The sequence below is a fragment of the Hemiscyllium ocellatum genome, chromosome 24, assembly GCF_020745735.1.
Source record: "Hemiscyllium ocellatum isolate sHemOce1 chromosome 24, sHemOce1.pat.X.cur, whole genome shotgun sequence".
NCBI lineage: Eukaryota > Metazoa > Chordata > Chondrichthyes > Orectolobiformes > Hemiscylliidae > Hemiscyllium > Hemiscyllium ocellatum.
In genome coordinates, this window is record NC_083424.1 from 52,586,191 (window position 1) to 52,605,437 (window position 19,247).

Consider the following 19,247-nt stretch of genomic DNA (forward strand, 5'->3'; position numbering starts at 1 on the left):
ATTCCAGCTGAGCCACAGGACTGTTGACGTAGATTTCAAGGAGAGGTTAATGAGGGATATTCTAGCCCTCAGTGCCCAGAACTCCCAATACTGGTACAACGACATTCCAGTCAAATGGGTATAACTGGGTCATAGGTGAAGCTGCAGAGGGACACACCTGGGAATATTGACAGTTAATAAGTCAGTAGATAATGAAGGAATATAAAAATAAGTCAATTCATTAATCATGGGTGACTTTAATCTTCAAGTTGAGAAAACTTAAGTTAACAGAGAAAGCCACAAGGAAGAATTTATTTGTGTGTGGGCGTATTCAAGACCATTTCCTTGAATAGTGAATCCAACTGTGCTGTTGTGGGCCGGGCAATGTGTAATGAGGCAGGTTCAGTGAATTATTTCAGAGGAAATCATCCTCAAGGAAGCAGTGACCACAACATTGCAGAATTTATCTTTCAGTTTGAGAGTGACAACCGTGGGTCACAGACAACTGTGGTAAACTTCGATCAGGCTAATTGTCAAGGGATGAAGGCTGGGGTGGACTGGGAAAGGAGGTTAGCAATTTTTTTTTAAAAACAGTGAATAAACAATGATAAATATTTGAGAAAATAGTTCATAACTTCAAACAAAGGTACGTTCAAATAAACTGGCCAGGTTAACCAAGGAAGTTGAGACTTGGATAAAATGGAAAGAAAATAACATGATGCGATAAATTTTAGTGGTAAACCAGACAATTGGGGACGTTTTAAAAGCCAAAATAATGACAAAAATGAAGAGGGAGAAAACCAACTATGAGGGTAAAATAGCAAGTAATATAAAAGCAAATAATAAGGTACTGTTTAAATGTATAAAATGAATGTGAGAAGCCAAAATGAACATCAACCTTTCAGAGGTCTGTGCGACCAAAATAATAATAAGGGAAAATTGAATGTTTCCTCTTGAGGGAGAGCCAGCATTAGAGGGCATAGTCTCAGAGTAAAAGGTCACCCAGTTAAGACAGAAATAAGTCTTTTTTTTCCCTGTAAGGGTAGTGAACCCATTGAATACTATTCCACAGAGAACTGTTGAGGCTAGGTCAATATTGAAGTCTGAGAAAGACACATTTTCAATCATTGAGAGAATTTGAGGATTATGGGCCAAGGCAGGAAAGTAGGGTCCAGGATTATCAGTTGAAAATGTGTTGCTGGTTAAAGCACAGCAGGTCAGGCAGCATCCAAGGAATAGGAAATTCGATGTTTCGGGCATAAGCCCTTAGGATTATCAGATCAGCTAATGACAGGATGGCGAGATTGGTGCACTTCTGCTGCTATGGGTTACGGTCACCTCTCTGACCACACCCCCCCCCCCCCCCCCCCCCCCCCCCCCCCCGGAGCAATCAGTGAATTTAGGAGCCAATTGTTGGTACGTTTGCAGATGGCACCAAAATTGGTGGTGTAGTGGACAGCAAAGAATGTTATGTCAGAGTCTAACAGGACCTTGATCAGATGGGCCAATGGGCTGTGGAGTGGTAGATAGAGTTTAATTTAGATAAATGGGAGGTGTTGTATTTTGGAAAGGCAAATCAAAGCAGGACTTATACATTTCAGAGTAGGGTCCTCGAGACTATTCCTGAACAGAGAGACCTTGGAGTGCAGGTTCATAGCTCCTTGAAAGTGGAGTTGCAAGTAGATAGGATAGTGAAGAAGGTGTTTGGTATGCTTTTCTTTATTGGTCAGAGTATTGAGTACAGGAGTTAGGAGGACATGTTGCGGCTGTACAGGACATTGGTTAGGCCACTGTTGGAATATTGCATTCAGTCCTGGTTTCCCTGCAATAGGAAAGTCGTTGTGAAACTTGAAAGGGTTCAGAAAAGATTTACAAGGATGTTGCCAGGGTTGGAGGATCTGAGCTAAAGGGAGAGGCTGAACAGGCTGGGGCTGTTTTCCCTGGAGCGTCGGAGGCTGAGGGGTGACCTTATAGAGGTTTATAAAATCATGAGGGGCATGGATAGGATAAATAGACAAAGTCTTTTCCCTGGGATCGGGGAGTCCAGAACAAGAGGGCATAGGTTTAGGGTGAGAGGGGAAAGATATAAAAGGGACCTAAGGAGCAACCTTTTCACTTAGAGGGTGGTACGTGTATGGAATGAGCTGCCAGAGGATGTGGTGGAGGCTGGTACAATTACAGTATTTAAAAGGCATCTGGATGGGTATGTGAATAGGAAGGGTTTGGAGGGATGTGGGCCAAGCGCTGACAAATGGGATTAGATTAGGTTAGGATATCTGGTCGGCGTGGACGTGTTTGGTCCAAAAGGTCTGTTTCTGTGCTCTGTGTCTCTGTACATTGGAATAGTCTGGCTGCCAGAGTGACCAGGATTTCTGCTTGCATTTACCTTTGTTTTAAAACTTCTCTCTCTGTCTCAGGTTTGGTTTTGTCCAAGACAAGTACACTGCCTCAGCCTTTAACTTCCCTGCGGAGAACAAGCCACAGTATATTCATGTCACAGGTGAGTCGCAGCTGTCGGGGGGGGGGGGGGGTCCCAGCTCGGTATCTTCACATGGCTCTCAGAGTGACCATGTAAGGGTCCACTTCACCAGGGAATATGGTTATGGATCAGACCAAACTCCAGCAAAACATACCGAGGAAGTAGCCTAGACTCTAGATGAAGGAAGTGAGGCCACTCTGGCTGAGTTTGTAGATGATAACAAAAGGGACAGGTAACACTGACGCGGTGGGGAGGCTGCAGAAGGATTTGAACAGGTTCGGAGGGTGGGCAGAGAAGTGGCAAATAGAGTACAATGTGGGAAAGGGTGAGGTCGTGCACTTTGGTCGGAAGGATAGAGGCGTGGCTCATTTTCTAAATGAGGAGAAAATTCAGAAATCTGAAGTGCAAAGAGACTTGGGAGTTGTAGCCCCATATTCTCTCAAGGGAAACTTGCAGGTTGAGCCAGTAGTTAGGGAGGCAAATGCAATGATGGCATTTATTTTGAGAGGACTGGAATATAAAAGCAGGGATGTACTTCCGAGGCTGTGGTCCACATTTGGAATATTGTGCACAGCTTTGGGCCCCATATCTCAGTAAGGGTGTGCTGGCCCTGGAGCGTGTTCAGAGGACGTTCATGAGAATGGTCCTAGGAATGAAAAGCTTAAGATATGAGGGACATAGGAGGACTCTGGGTTTATACTCGATGGATGAGGGGGTGGGGGGAATCTAATTGCAACATACAGAATACTGAATGGCCTGGATAGAGTGGACATTGGGAAGATGTTTCCATTGACTAGGAGAGACTAGGACCCGAGGGCACAGCTTTAGAGTAAAGGACAACTGAGATGAGATAAGGAGAAACTTCTTCAGCCTGAGAGTGGTGGATCTATGGAATTCATTGCCACAGAGGGCTGTGGGGGCCAGATCATTGAATACAGTTAAGACTGAGATAGATAGGTTCTTGATTGTCAAGGGTTACAGGGAGAAAGTGGGAGAGTGAGGTTGAAAAACTTATCACCCGTGATTGAATGGTGGAGCAGGCTCGATGGGCCGAATGGTCTAATTTCTGCTCCTGTATCTTATGGTCTATCACCTATTTAAAGGCAAGAATAAGGAGCTGTATTCCAGATGTGATTCGATTGGTCAAATTACTAGGCTTTAAGCAAAGCCCACTTTATTCATACACCACAGTTAAAATACAAGCAACAAAAAAGAAGGGTTAGCATAACTTTACCCCTATCGGGACACTTAACAAAATAACATATCATTTAACTGCTGCTTATCAACTGTTCCAACAGAGCAGCATCCCATAAACACAGTCTTGGCACAGGCAAATTCGGCAAAACAGATTTCCTTTCCTTGCTGTCTCCAGTCCAGGAGAAGGAACACTGACAAATCTAGCAGCAGAGAGAGAGCTCAAGCGTTTTGCAACAGCAGAGTGAGACAGCTGTATCGGGCAGCTTCAACTCCAAAAACCCCAACTTCACCACTGAAAGCAAAACTAAAGCCCTGGCTCTGTGTGAGCCTGACTCCACCCAATCACGCTAATTTTTGAAAAAAACCGCAAAGCTGTTGTTTTGCTTTGGATGGAGCAGACGTCGAAAGCACCATTTTCCCACCCTCTGTTCAAGAGTGCCAGGACACAACAAATCCCACCTCAAGTCAGATTCCATCACAGTCTGTTCTCTTGCCCTCCTGTCACCCACATACACAAGCTGCATCACCTCCGTATTTACTGTTCTCCGTTGGGTAGCTGCAGAATTGAAGAGCTTTATTCCATCAAAAGTAACATTTTTTTTCTTAATCCTCTGTTTGTTTTGCCTCCCAGTTATATTCTCCTTTCTTTGCCTCCAGCTGAGAGCATTGATCCCACTGTCCCTGACGTAACGCTGAAATTATTACGGTGCAGGGAGAGAGGCCATTCGGCCCTTCACTGTCTTCCCCAGAGGTCTGTGCTGAAACCCTACACACTGGATGATTATTTAAAGAGAAAGATTACCTTCTTTCCTGTCATGGGGCACGCAGAGCCATGGGCAGTACTGCAACTGAGCACTAAGCAGCATCTTCTAGAAGTTCATTGTCACCTCCCTGCTGTTGTATTCTATGTCCCCATTAATGAAGCCTTGAATACTGTATACTTTATTAACTGCATTCTCGGTCTGTCCTGTGAGGTATGCACATGGCTTCCCTGCTCCTGCACACCATTTAGCAATGTCCTCTTCATTTTGTCCTGCCTCTCCATCAACTTTGCACCAAAAGGGATCACCCCTCTCCATTGGACTTCACCTGGAACACACCATCAACATTTCAATGTCCTTTTGAGGTTCTCTGCTGTCCTCTTCACAGTTTGTAATTCTCCCTCGCTTTGAGTCATCTGTAAACTATGAAATTGTCCCCTGTCTGAAACCATAAGGTGGTGGTGCAGATTAGGCCATTTGGCCCATCAGATCTGCTCTGCCTTTTGATCATGGCTGATGTGTTTCTCAACCCTACTGTCCTGCCTTCTCCCTGTAGCCATTGGACCCCCCTTACCGATCAAGAACCTGTCTATCTCGGTCTTCAATACGCTCAGTGACCAGGCCTCCTTAGGCTTCCGTGGCAGGGAGTCCCACAGGTTCACCAGCCTCAGGCTAAAGAAAGTTCCTCCTCAGCTCCATTCTAAACGGTCTTCCCTTTACTCTGAGGCTACCAGGATCCAAATCTTTCATCAATGTGTCCGCTCAAGCCCCTTGAAAGTGGAGTCGCAGGTAGATAGGACAGTGAAGGCGGCGTTTGGTTTGCTTTCCTTTATTGGTCAGAGTATTGAGTACAGGAGTTGGGAGGTCATGTTGCGGCTGTACATTGGTTAGGCCACTGTTGGAATATTGTATGCAATTCTGGTCTCCTTCCTCTCTGAATGATGTTGTGAAACTTGAAAGGGTTCAGGAAAGATTTACAAGGATGTTGCCAGGGTTGGAGGATCTGAGCTACAGGGAGAGGCCGAACAGGCTGGGGCTGTTTTCCCTGGAGCGTCGGAGGCTGAGGGGTGACCTTATAGAGGTTTATAAAACCATGAGGGGCATGGATAGGGTAAATAGACAAAGTCTTTTCCCAAGATGGGGGAGTCCCAAACTAGAGGGCATAGGTTTAGGGTGAGAGGGGAAAGATATATAAGAGATCTAAGGGGCAACTTTTTCTCACAGAGGGTGGTACGTGTATGGAATGAGCTGCCAGAGGAAATGGTGGAGGCTGGTACAATTGCAACATTTAAAAGGCAAGGGATGGATATATGAATAGGAAGGGTTTGGAGGGATATGGGCTAAGCGCTCGCGAATGGGACTAGATTGGGTTGGGAATATCTGGTCAGTTGGACGATTGGACCGAAGGGTCTGTTTCCATGCTGTACGTCTCTATGACTCACGTCTGCTGTTTGAGAGAAAATGGGGGCAGTGCTTGAGGGCTCGTAATGTTACAAATTCCCAAAGAAAGCTGTAGCAGAGGTTTGTTCACTGTGTCAGGGTGAAGGTGTGGGCAGTAATTTCTGCCTGGCGTGGCGATGTCGCGGTCTGCACAGCCAGCCTCTTCATGCCTTCTCACTAGGTTTCTCTGCTTGTCCCAGGTACAGTCTTCCTTCAGTTGCCGTACTCGAAACGCAAGTTCCCAAGCGGACAACAGAGACGGCGAAGGAACTCCACTAGCTCCAGCACCCAGAGCCTCTTCGGTGAGGAAAGAATTGGCTACAACTGGGCCTACAACACCATGCTCACCAAAACCTGGCGATCCAGCGCCACTGGCGATGAGAAATTCGCCGACCGGCTGCTCAAGGACTTCAGCGACTTCTGCTCCAACAAGGACAACCGCCTGGTCAGCTTCTGGGAGAGCTGCCTGGAGAAGATGCACTCCAGTGCACCCTGAGAAGGGGAGAGCCGGAATACACCAGCTGGGAATGCCCGGGCATTCTGGGATATCCAGCTGGCACCACTTCCACTTACCCATCGCCCGTCGGAATGCATTCAGCAACCAGTGAAAAGCAGCAACAGCTTTGAAAGGAATCATTGGAGGAACTCCGAGAGGAAGGAGCTGCGACTCCTCCACTATCCGGTCAAACCTCTGGATGAACAAACTGCTCTCTCAAAACGACCCGGCCTGCTTGCTACACTCTGGCCTCATTTCCAAGCTTGGCTTCAGAAGCTCATTAAAACAACAGCTCCCTGCGCTGCCTTTTGCAGTTGACTGTGCTGGGTAATGACCCACTTGGCACCCCGAATCGAGTGTTTGTTGAAGCCGTTGTATGCGGAATATTGAAGCAGTGGCACAATGCATCATGGGAAGGCAGATGTTCCAATGGGATTTGGAAATGGGAACTTGGCCAAATGTGGTCTTTGTATAAACTTTGTCTGGGGGTTGGTGTTGGACGGCACAGTGCAGACCATGAGGACTATAGACCGTGACCGCCCTCTGAATTGTGACGCGGCTCCAGAACATGACCCCTTCAGGCACTTGTACACACTGCCGACCAGAATCACAAGCTCTTTCCTTCACCGTGTCCTCTTAGTATTTTGTTTGTATTTCCCACTGTTTTGGCCTCCCTTTTAAGCACACCTAACCCTGGGGCGTGCGTTCGTCATTCGTTTGGAATTGGCTTCAAGAAGGACAAGAATCCTCCGAGGATTCTGCCGCAGGAGAGGAAGGGAGGATCCAGAGATGAGGTTAATTGGATCTCAATCACTTTGATTAAACGGACCCTAAAAATGAACACTCAAGTTTCAGTCTGTTTATATCATTTGTCCGATGGTTGTCTGCATTCCTCAGTCATCGGGGTTACGTGAACAGGTAGGCAAGGCCCAGAAACCACGCACGGGTATCCATGGCCTGGTCCTGAGTGTATGACACCAGTCCAACCCTGCACAGAGCCCCTTGACAGTGGTAGACCCCATCACCGCCACGGGGCTCACTTCGTGCAGCTTGGATACATTATTCTGTCGAGACCATGTCGTCAGTAAGTGGATAATGCCCAAGTGTCAGGGGTAGACCTGGCTCAATATTTATTCATCATGTTTCCACATTCAATGGCAGAGTATCTCATTGCAATGCCTGAACCCAGAGATATGGAAGGTTGTAAAGATGATGCAGTGCTGTTGATTCCTCTTGTCTGGGCAGTAACTGAGCTGTGAGCAGCAGAGTGCCCACTTGGGGAGTGACTGATTAGCTGTTGATCAGTATGAATTAGGCCATTGCCTCCATTCAGAGTGGTCCTGACCTTACTGCACTTCACCGATGGATCTAAAGAGAAGCAAACACCAAGGACAAATCCTGAGCTTGATCTTCAAAATTTTATATTTGCGAATAAAAGAAAAATAAAAAAAAACAAAACTTCATTTGTCCAATTTTTGTAATTCTATCTCAAACAATTGAGTTGAACAATTGAATGACCACAAAAGATTATGCAAATCTACCTCTTATTCCTGATGAAGGGCTTATGCTCGAAACGTCGAATTCTCTATTCCTGAGATGCTGCCTGGCCTGCTGTGCTTTGACCAGCAACACATTTGCAGCTGTGATCTCCAGCATCTGCAGACCTCATTTTTTACACTAACAAGTACACTGTCAATCTCCATAAGACCAGAAGGTACAGGAGCAGAACGTGCACATACACACACATGCACACTCAGACACACACACGTGCACACACTCTCAGACACACACAGTGCGTACACTCAGACACACACACAGTGCACACTCTCTCAGACACACACACGTGCACACACACTCAGACACACACAGTGCACACTCTCTCAGACACACACGTGCACACACACACACATGCACAGACAGACAGTATTGAGTACAGGAGTTGGGAGGTCATGTTGCAGCTGTACAGGACATTGGTTAGGCCACTTTTGGAATATTGCGTGCAATTCTGGTTTCCCTCCTATCGGAAAGATGTTGTGAAAAAAAGATTTACAAGGACATTTCCAGGTTTGAAGGGTTTGAGCTACAGGGAGAGGCTGAACAGGCTGGGGCTGTTTTCCCTGGAGCGTCAGAGGCTGAGGGGTGACCTTATAAAGGTTTACAAAATTATGAGGGGCATGGATAGGGTAAATAGACAAAGTCTTTTCTCTGAGGTGGGGGAGTCTAGAACTAGACGGCATAGGTTTAGGGTGAGAGGGGAAAGATAAAGAGACCTAAGGGGCAACTTTTTCCACAGAGGGTGGTACGTGTATGGAATGAGCTGCCAGAGGATGTGGTGGAGTCTGTTACAATTGTAACATTTAAGAGGCATTTCGATGAGTATATGAATAGGAAGGGTTTGGAAAGATATGGGCTGGGTGCTGGCAGGTGGGACTAGATTGGTTTGGGATATCTGATCGGCATGGACGGGTTGGACCGAAGGGTCTGTTTCCATGCTGTACATCTGTATGATTCTATGTTTGGGGATTGTCTACTGAGGTAGTTTGGGATGAGGTTAGAAACAAGAAAGGAGAGGTCACCCTGTTGGGAGTTTTCTATAGGCCTCCAAATAGTTCCAGAGATGTAGAGGAAAGGATAGCAGAGATGATTCTCAGTAGGTAGTTGTTATGGGGGCTTTAACTTTCCAAATATTGACTAGGAATACTATAGTTCAAGTACTTCAGATGGGTCGGTGTTTGTCCAGTGTGTGCAGGATGGTTTCTTGACACAATATGTAGACCAGCCAACAAGGGACAAGGACACATTGGATTTGGTACTGGGTAATGACCCCGGCCAGGTGTTAGATTTGGAATTAGGTGAGCACTTTGGTGATAATGACCATAATTCGGTTACATTTACTTTCGCGATGGAAAGGGATGGGTATATACCACAGGACAAGAGCTATAGCTGGGGGAAAGGCAATTATGATATGATTAGGCAAGATTTAGGATGCATAGGATGGGGAAGGAAACTGCAGGGATGGGCACAATTGAAATGTGGAGCTTGTTCAAGGAACAGCTACTGTGGGTCCATGATAAGTATGTACCTGTCAGGCAGGGAGGAGGTTGTTGAGCGAGGGAGCCATACTTGACAAGAGAATCAACTTCTTTAGTAAAGACGAAGAAGGAGGCTTCTGTTAGGATAAGACATGAAGACTCAGTGAGAGCGCTTGAGAGATACAGGTTAGCCAGGAAGGACCTAAAGAGAGAGTTAAGGAGAGCCAGGAGGGGACATGAGAAGTTGTTAGCAGATGGGATCAAGGAAAACCCTTTCTATAGGTATATCAGGAATAAAGGAATGTCTCCAAGAAAGATTAAGGCCAATCAAGGACAGTAGTGGGAAGCTGTGTGTGGAGTCAGAGGAGATCGGGGAAGCACTAAATATTTTTCATTCACACTGGAAAAAGACAATGTTGTCGAGAATACTGAGATACGGGCTACTAGACTAGACGGGATTGAGGTTCATAAGAAGGAGGGGTTAGCAATTCTGGAAAGTGTGAAAACAGATCAGACCCCTGAACCAGATGGGATTTATCCTGGAATTCTCTGGGAAGCCAGGGAGGAGATTGCAGAGCCTTTGGCTTTGATCTTTGTGTCATCATTGTCTACTGGAATAGTGCCAGAAATGAGGATAGGATATATTGCTTTCTTGTTTAAGAAGGGGAGTAGAGACAATCCTGGAAATTATAGATCAGTCAGCCTTACATCGACTGTGTGTAAAGTGTTGGAAAGGATTATAAGAGATAGGATTTATAATCATCTAGAGAGGAATAAGTTGATTAGGGATAGTCAACACAGTTTTGTGAAGGGTAGGTCGTGCCTCACAAACCTTATTGAGTTCTTTGAGATGGTGACCAGACAGGTGGATGAGGGTAAAGCGGTTGATGCGGTGTATGTGGATTTCAGTAAAACACTTGATAAGGTTCCCCACGGAAGGCTATTGCACAAAATAGAGGCTTGGGATTGAGTGTGATTTAACGGTTTGGATCAGAAATTGGCCAGCTGATAGAAGACAGAGGGTGGTGATTGATGGGAGATGTTCATCCTGGAGTTTAGTTACTCGTGGTGTACCACAAGGATTTGTTTTGGGACCGCTGCAATTTGTCATTTTTATAAAAGACCTTGATGAGGGCGTAGAAGAATGGGTTAGTAAATCTGCTGGTGACGTTAAGGTCGGTGGAGTTGTGGACAGTGTGGAAGAATGTTGCAGGTTACAGAGGGGCATAGATAAGCTGCAGAGCTGGGCTGAGAGGTGGCAAATGGAGTTTAATGCGGAAAAGTGTGAGGTGATCCACTTTGGAAGGAGTAACAGGAATGCAGAGTACTGGGCTAATGGTAAGATTCTTAGTAGGGTAGATGAGCAGAGCGATCTCGGTGTCCATGTACACAGATCCTTGAAAGTTGCCACCCAGGTTGATAGGGTTGTTAAGAAGGCATACGGTATGTTAGCAAGTATTAGTAGAGCGATTGAATTTCGGATCCATAAGCTCATGCTACAGCTGTATAAAACTCTGGTGCAGCCGCACTTGGAGTATTGCGTACAGTTCTAGCCACCGCATTATAGGAAGGATGTGGAAGCTTTGGAAAGGGTGCAGAGGAGATTTACTAGGATGTTACCTGGTATGGAGGGAAGGTCTTATGAGGAAAGGCTGAGGGACTTGAGGCTGTTTTTGTTAGAAGAAGGTTGAGAGGTGACTTCATTGAGACATATAAGATAATCAGAGGGTTAGATAGGGTGGACAGTGAGAGCCTTTTTCCTTGGATGGTGATGGCGAGCACGAGGGGGTATAGCTTTAAATTGAGGGGATATAGGACAGGTGTCAGAGGTAGGTTCTTTATTCAGAGAGTAGTAAGGGCATTTAAATAGTCATTGGATAAAAATGGATGATAATAGAATAGTGTAGGTTAGATAGGCTTCAGATCGGTTCCACAGGTTGGTACAACATCAATGGTCGAAGGGCCTGTACTGCGCTGTAATGTTCTATGTTTAATTTCAGGAGAAGGATCAGTTTTGATGAGAATGAGCCTGAATTTTTGTGGTGTCAAGACTATAATTGAAATCAAGCCCCACTTTCCCACAAATGACCAAGTTAATGGTTAGTGTGTCTGACTGTGACCACTAATGATAAAAGAAACTTACAACAGGTTTTATTAATAAACAAGATACTGAAAACTTACTTCTCATGTGCAAACGTATCCTTTAACCAGTGAGAAAACTATTAACTTGCAACCTTTAAACTATACTCAGTTTAAATCGAAACACACGCACACATTCACAAAGAGGACCGACAGGAATAAAAAAGGCAGATGCTGGAGATTAGAGTGGTGCTGGAAAACTGTCAGGCAGCATCCGAGGAGCAGGAAAATCGGGCAAAAGCCCTTCATCAGGAATTTTAAAAAGTGCCCCAAGGGAAAATGAGGTGCCTTTTTCAAATTCCTTTTTTGGTAGTTCTACACCATGGTGATCCTGAATTTGATGGCTGGTCAGTTTGACCTAGGTATTTGTTTGAGTTCATAATTCTCCTGCTTTGGTGGGCTGAGTGCGACAGTCTCTCAAATCTGTGACAAACATTCATTGTAAGACCAATCGGAAAAGTTGTTGCTGGGCGGTTTTTGTTTTGAAATCCAAAGGCACCTGAGGACAGATTGTTCAAAACAAACCTCTCAACAACATTTCATGGCCTTGTGTAATCAATGAGTGAACAGCACACAATTCCTGTTCAGCTTCAAGTTATTTTAAAAAAAGACCAGATCTTTTTCTGCAACCCAGCAGTGCAAATTTCCATTTTCTGTTTTTTATTTCAAATAAAATGTGTGTGGTATACAGGCACGTGGGGATTTAACTGCAGACTGGTTGGCTAAGATTTGACTCCTCATGATGTGATTATAAATGAATATATATATATATATCCAGCAATCGAGGGAAGGGAACCACATGGGCTGCTGACCCTCTGAGAGAGAAAAACATATATATTCACATCCCAATCTTAGAATGGAGCCCACATTCTAGTCTCTGTCATAAGGGGCTGCATCCCCTGTCATAGAATCCCTACAGTGTGGAAACAGGCCCTTCAGCCCACACTGCCCATCCCTGGACACTACAGGCAATTTATCAAGACCAAGCCTGAACATCTTTGGAATGTGGGAGGAATCCAGACCACCCAGAGGAAACCCACACAGAAACAGGGAGAATGGGAGAATGTGCAAACTCCAAACAGATAGTTGCCCAATGCTGGGATTGAACCCAGGTCCCTGGTGCTGTGAGGTAGCAGTGCTAACCGCTGCCATGTTCCCATGTCCCAGCAAGTTCTCTTATTTCTTGAACCAAGTCAAATTCTTTCAATCATCTGAACCTGAGGGGCAGCACAGTGGTGAGCACTGCTGCCTCACAGCACTAGGGACCTGGGTTCAATTCCCACCCTGGGAAACTGTCTGTGTGGAGTTTGCACATTCTCCCTGTGTCTGCATGGGTTTCCTCTGGGTGCTCTGGTTTCCTCCCACAGTCCAAAGATGTGCAGGTTGGGGGAATTGTCCACGCTAAATGGCCCGTAGTGTTAGGTAGGGGGTGGATGTGGGGGTATGGGTGGGTTGCGCTTCGGCGGGTCGGTGTGGACTTGTTGGGCCGAAGGGCCTGTTTCCACACTGTAATCTAATTACACCATCTAATCTAATTTATTCATAGCCTTAATATGTTTTAGATGAAAATGATGAATATGGTCAGACCCAATGATGTATTGGGCACTGTACTCAAGAAAACAATAAAATAATGTGAACAAGCTGTAAGTCACGTCATATTGTTAGAGTCAAATTCAGCCGGTATTCAAAATATTGTAAAGAAAGGTTATCGGGGAAAGCTGGACACTTCTGTCTCGATTCTCAATTCCGGTGTCACCATTTTAAGCAGTACAGAGGCAGAGCTGCTGCTGCTTTGTGTGAAAAGGTCAGTTAGAAAATCATTGTCGGTCTCAGAAAAAGGATGCAGTCAGCTCATTGCTGATCTGATCACCCCACATCACCACAAAATTCTTTCACCCCCTTGTTTACAAAGAATCTATCTCCCAGCGTCTTAAAAATATTCAAATACTCTGCTTCCTTGGATTACTAGGAGTCTCAAAGATTCATCACAATCCGTGAGAAAATGATTCTTCTCATCTCTGTCTTAGGATTGGAATTTGTTGTCATGTTTACTCAAGTCCAGACGAACCTTGATTATTTGAAGGATACAGGCAGAGAGTATTTCATTTGGTTAATCAAATACTGGATAATCGATGCCAAATAACGTAGTTATCCTCGCACGGGACCTTGTAATCCTGGTCGGATAATCTGAAATTCAGTTAATCGAATGCCAGATGATCGAGGTTCCCATCTCCAGGAATACAGTGAAATGTGTACAATGTTACTACCACACAAATCTTAGCTGCGAAAATAGATTAGTAGAAAATAGAGAAATAAAGAGAAAAGCTAAAAGTTCGATATTTCAGTTCTTTGTGGTACAATTGTGGAAGATAAAGAAATAAAGTTAGAAGATAAATGTTACAGTCCTTCTATAGCCCGTCATCTCCCCATGCTGTGGTCTCAGTCTCCCAACATGCTACCCAAGTTCACCGAAATAAGACTTCCTTTCCATATCCAACCTGCCAAGACCCACAGGATCCTCTCTGTCTCAGTCAACTTATATACACGATTTGCGTGTGAACATAGGAGGTTTGGTTAGGAGACAACACCAACATTGGAGGTGTAGTGGACAGCGAAGAAGGTTACCTCAGATGATCAGATGGGCCAATGGGCTGATGAGTGGTGGATTTAGATAAATGTGAGGTGCTGCGTTTTGGAAAGGCAAATCAGGTCAGGACTTATACACTTAATGGGAAGGTCCTGGGGAGTGTTGCTGAACAAAGAGACCTCATAGCTCCTTGAAAGTGGAGTCACAGGTAGAAAGGACAGTGAAAAGGTGTTTGGTATGCTTGCCTTTGTTGGTCAGAGCATTGAGTACAGGAGTTGGGAGGTCATGTTGCGGCTGTACAGGACATTGGTTAGGCCACTGTTGGAATACTATGTTCAATTCTGGTTTCCCTCCTATTGGAAGAATGTTGTTAAATACCTTTGATCCCAACATCCAAGTCCTTTCTATTAATTGTGAGGGGTTGGGGTCCCCTGACCTGGAGCACAGTGCTCAGTAGGTCTCACCAATCTGAAAAAGGCCCATTTATGCCCATCCACTCTAATGGGACCTCATCCAAATCTAGAGGTTTTTGCATTCTTTTTTCTATGGGGACATGGGCATCGCTGACTAGATCAGCGTTCATTGCCCGTCCCTAGTTAACCCTTGAGAAGGTGGTGGTGAGCTGCCTTCCTGAACCACTGCAGTCCATGTGCTGAAAGATGTCCCACAATGCCCTTGGGGAGGGAATTCTGGGATTTGGACCCAGCGACAGTGAAGGAACAGAGATAGATTTCCAAGGCAGGATGGTGAGTGACTTGGATGGGAACTTGCAGGTGATGGTGTTCCCATGTACCTGCTGCCCTTGTCCCTCTCGGTGAAAGTGGTGGAGGGTTTGGAAGGTGCTGTCTGAGGATCTTTGGTGAATGTCTGAAATGCATCTTGTAGACAGTACACACTGCTGCTACTGAGCATCGGTGGTGGGGGGAGGGGGTGCTTGAGGATGTGGTGTCGATCAAGGAGCTGGTTGGTCCTGGATGGTGTGAAATTTCCCGAGTGTTGTTGGAGCAGCCCCCAGCTCGGCAAGTGGGAGGTATTGTACCACACTCGTGCCTTGTGCCTTGTAGATGGTGGACAGGCTTTGGGGAGTCAGGAGGTGGGTTACTCACTGCAGTATTCCTAGTTTCTGGAACCACTGCACTTATATTTGTCATATAATGTCTTTCAATTTCTGGTTCCTGATAACCTCAGGATATTGATAAATTAGGCAGGTCAATTCTCTCATGAGCCCACCTTGTTAAGGCCCTAGAATGAAGTCCCTCATGAGCAGGACACTTGCCCAACACACAGAACTCCAACAAATTGCTAAAAATCACTTAATCGATGATTGTAATCCTCTTGTGTTCCTCCCTCACCTCTACTTCTGGATTTGCAGCTATTTCTGGGCAGTCACATCCACTATAGTGAATACTAATGTAAAATACTTGATTAGATTCCTTACAGTGTGGAAACAGGCCCTTCAGCCCAACCAGTCCACACCGACTCTCCGAAGAGTAACCCACCCAGAACCATTTCCCTCCTAACACTAACACTATGGGCAATTTAGCATGGCCAATTCACCTGGCCTGCACATCTTTGTGATTGTGGGAGGAAACCAGAGCAAACCCACGCAGTCGCCCGAGGCTGGAATTGAACCTGGGACCCTGGTGCTGTGAGGCGGCAGTGCTAACCACTGTGCCACCCTAATTTGTCTCCTATCTTCTTTTCATTCCCCATCCCCAGACTCACTTTCTATGTATAATCTTACAACACGGAAACAGACCATTCAGTCCAACTCATCCATGCCGACCAGATATCCTAACCCAATCTAGTCCCACCTGTCAGCACCCGGCCCATATCCCTCTAAATTCTTCCTATTCATATTACCATCCAGATGCCTTTTAAATGTTGTAATTGTACCAGCCTCCACCACATCCTCTGGCAGCTCATTCCATACACGTACCACACTCTGTGTGCACAAGTTGCCCCTTAGGTCTCTTTTATATCTTGCCCCTCTCACCCTAATCCTATGCCCTCTAGTTCTGGAGTCCCCTACCCTGGGAAAAAAGACTTTGTCTCTTTATCTTATCCATTCCTCTCATGATTTTATAAACCTCTATAAGGTCACCCCTCAGCCTCCGACGCTCCAGGGAAAACAGCCCCAGCCTGTTCAGCCTCTCCCTGTAGCTCAAATCCTCCAACCCTGGCAACATCCTTGTGAATCTGTATAACCAACATCTTTATAACCAATAGTCATTGTGTTCACTATTTTCACTATGTTGAAACAGTCACTATCTGTTTTTTATATTCTCTCATGACCTATCCTCACTCCAATCTGTCAATCCACTCCAGCTGGGTCTATGCTCCTGTCCTCATCTTTCCTCTTATTTAAGTTTAGGATACTAATGTCAGGTGCCCTTTCCCCACCCTCAAACCTCCTAGAACAAGTTCAGCATTATAGTATAAAGGTAAAGTTGCCTTTGTACTACCCCACTAAATACACCCAGGTACCTCACCCATGAGATAGAGGCTGACGTTCTGCACTGTCCTACTGCTGGCAGCAACACCATTACAAGATGCAGAGTCAAGCTGCCACTAATATGTCCCTTCAAATATGCCAGGGGTTTGGTTTAGCTGGAGGCTACCATGTCCTCAACACTTTCCTGTCATACATTGCCAGCTCAGGTAAGGATGGTGTTAGAAAATGAAGTCCTATACACAAGTCAGATACAGAATAAAGCTTTCTCTACACTTTCCCCATCAAACACTCCCTGGATGGGTTCAACATGGGGTTTAGTACAGAGTAAAGCTCCCTCTACACTGTCCCCAATAAACACTCCCTGGAAATATACAGCGCAGGGTTAGATAAAGAGTAAAGCTCCCTCTATATTGTCCCCATCAAACACCACTGGAAATGTACAGCGCAGGGTTAGATAAAGAGTAAAGCTCTCTCTACACTGTCCCCATCAAACACTCCCTGAATGGGTAAAACATGGGGTTTAATACAGAGTAAAGCTCCCTCTACAATGTCCCTGTCAAACACCCCCTGGATGGGTACATGTGGTTTAATACAGAGTAAAGCTCCCTCTACAATGTCCCTGTCAAACCTTCCTGGATGGGTACAACATGGGGTTTAATACAGAGTAAAGCTCCTTCTACACTGACTCCATCAAACACTCCCTACATGGATACAACATGGGGCTTAATACAGAGTAAAGCCTCCTCTACAATGTCCCTGTCAAACCTTCCTGGATGGATACAACATGGTGTTTAATGGAGAGTAAAGCTCCCTCTACACTGACCCCATCAAACACTCCCTGGGTGGATACAACATGGGGTTTAATACAGAGTAAAGCTCCCTTTACAATGTCCCTGTCAAACACTCCCTGGATGGGTACAACATGGGGTTTAATACAGAGTAAAGCTCACTCTACAATGTCCCTGTCAAACACTCCCTGGATGAATACAACATGGGGTTTAATAGAGAGTAAAGCTCCCTCTACAATATCCCTGTCAAATATTCCCTGGATGGGTACAACATGGGGTTTAATACAGAGTAAAGCTCCTTCTACAATGTCCCTGTCAAATATTCCCTGGATGGGTACAACATGGGGTTTAATACAGTATCAGAACCGTATCCTCTACACTCTGTCATCATGTTTGCAGAACAGGTTCAGTCCCAGTAAACACTCTCATATCAGACCCAACACCAGATTGTTCCATCCCTTGTTATATTATAACAGCCCTTCTACAATCAGATATCAAATATTCCCATTGCAGGCACAGAGCAACTTTTAGAGACAGACAAGGCAAGGGAATACATGATGAATGATCTAATCCTGGGAAGCAGCATAGACCACAGAGACCTTGGTGTGATTGTACACTGATCTCTTAAGGTATCAGGACTGGGAGATAAAGCGGTTAAGAAGTCACATATGGGACACTTACCTTTATTAGCCGAGGTACAGAGTTTAAGAGCAGGGAGGTGATCCTGTGAACTGTATAACACATGGCTTAGGCCACAGCTGTGATGTTCTGGAGTCCACATTATCAGAGGGATGTGATAACACAGGAGGGGGTGCAGAGGGAGCTTTATCAGGATGTTGCTCTGGGCTGGAGAGTTTCAGTGATGGAGAGAGATTGGTCAGACTGGGATTGTTGTCCTGAGAGCAGAGGAGACTGAGAGAGAAAATTATAAGGGGCATGGATATGGTAGGCAGGAGAAACCTTTGGTGAAGGGATCCATGACCAAGGGGCATTGGTTTAGAGTAAGGGGTAAGAGGTTCAGGGGAGACGTGGAGAAGTCTTTTCATTCAGAGGGTGATGGGAATCTGGAACTCACGAGGAGAAAGTGGGGACGGCAGATTCTGAAGATCAGAGTCGAGGGTGCGGCGCTGGAAAAGCATGGGCGGTCATTCCTGATGAAGGGCTTACACTCGAAACGCCAACTCTCCTGCTCCTCAGCTGCTGCCTGACCGGCTGTGCTTTTCCAGCACCACACTCTTGACTCTGGAACTCACTGTAAGGGTGATGAAGACAGAAACCCTCATAATATTTCAGAGGTATTTCGGTGCACACTTGCAATGCCAAGACATACAAGGTCGTGGTGTAAAATCTTCGAGGAGAAAGTGAGGTCTGCAGATGCTGGAGATCAGAGCTGAAAATGTGCTGCTGGAAAAGCGCAGCAGGTCAGGCAGCAGCTGAGGAGCGGGAAATTCGACGTTTCGGGCATGAGCCCTTCTTCATGGTGCAAAATCCATGACAATAGTTAGGTGGTGGGTTTTGACCAGCACACATTTATGGGCCAAATGACCTTTTTCTGTGCTGTAGACCTCTGTGACTATATGGAAAAGATTTCTCTCTGTACTGTGCCGTCAAACACTCCCAAGGGCTGACTGCATCAGCAGTAAGAGACTGAAGTTAGTTGTTGTGTTTAGTTAGTTAGTTATTGGTGTACCAATGGTTTCTGCTGGATGAGCCTGGCTGAGTTGCTGGTTGTGTTAAAGCGAGGATTGAGGTAGGAGCGGACAATAACAGGCTCTGCTTTGCTGCAGCTGCCAAATCAGGACAGATCTGTTTTTCATCTTGAGCAGGGTGGGGTTGCTCTGGGGGGGGGTTGCTCTGGGTGGGGGGGTTGCTCTGGGTGGGTGGAGGTTAGTCT

General features: G+C 45.7%; 1 protein-coding gene across 3 annotated transcripts in view; it reads left to right on the forward strand.

Annotated features, from left to right (window-relative positions):
- depdc5 (DEP domain containing 5, GATOR1 subcomplex subunit) overlaps positions 1 to 7,777 on the forward strand; it is a 276,005-nt gene extending 268,228 nt beyond the window's left edge. For all 3 annotated transcript variants that reach the window (XM_060843792.1, XM_060843790.1, XM_060843791.1), the window contains exons 40-41: positions 2,397 to 2,479; positions 6,057 to 7,777. In XM_060843792.1, coding sequence (XP_060699775.1) covers positions 2,397 to 2,479; positions 6,057 to 6,352 — 379 coding nt within the window. In that variant the 3' untranslated portion in view covers positions 6,353 to 7,777. The remainder of the gene's footprint in view (positions 1 to 2,396; positions 2,480 to 6,056) is intronic.
- Positions 7,778 to 19,247: the final 11,470 nt, after the last annotated feature.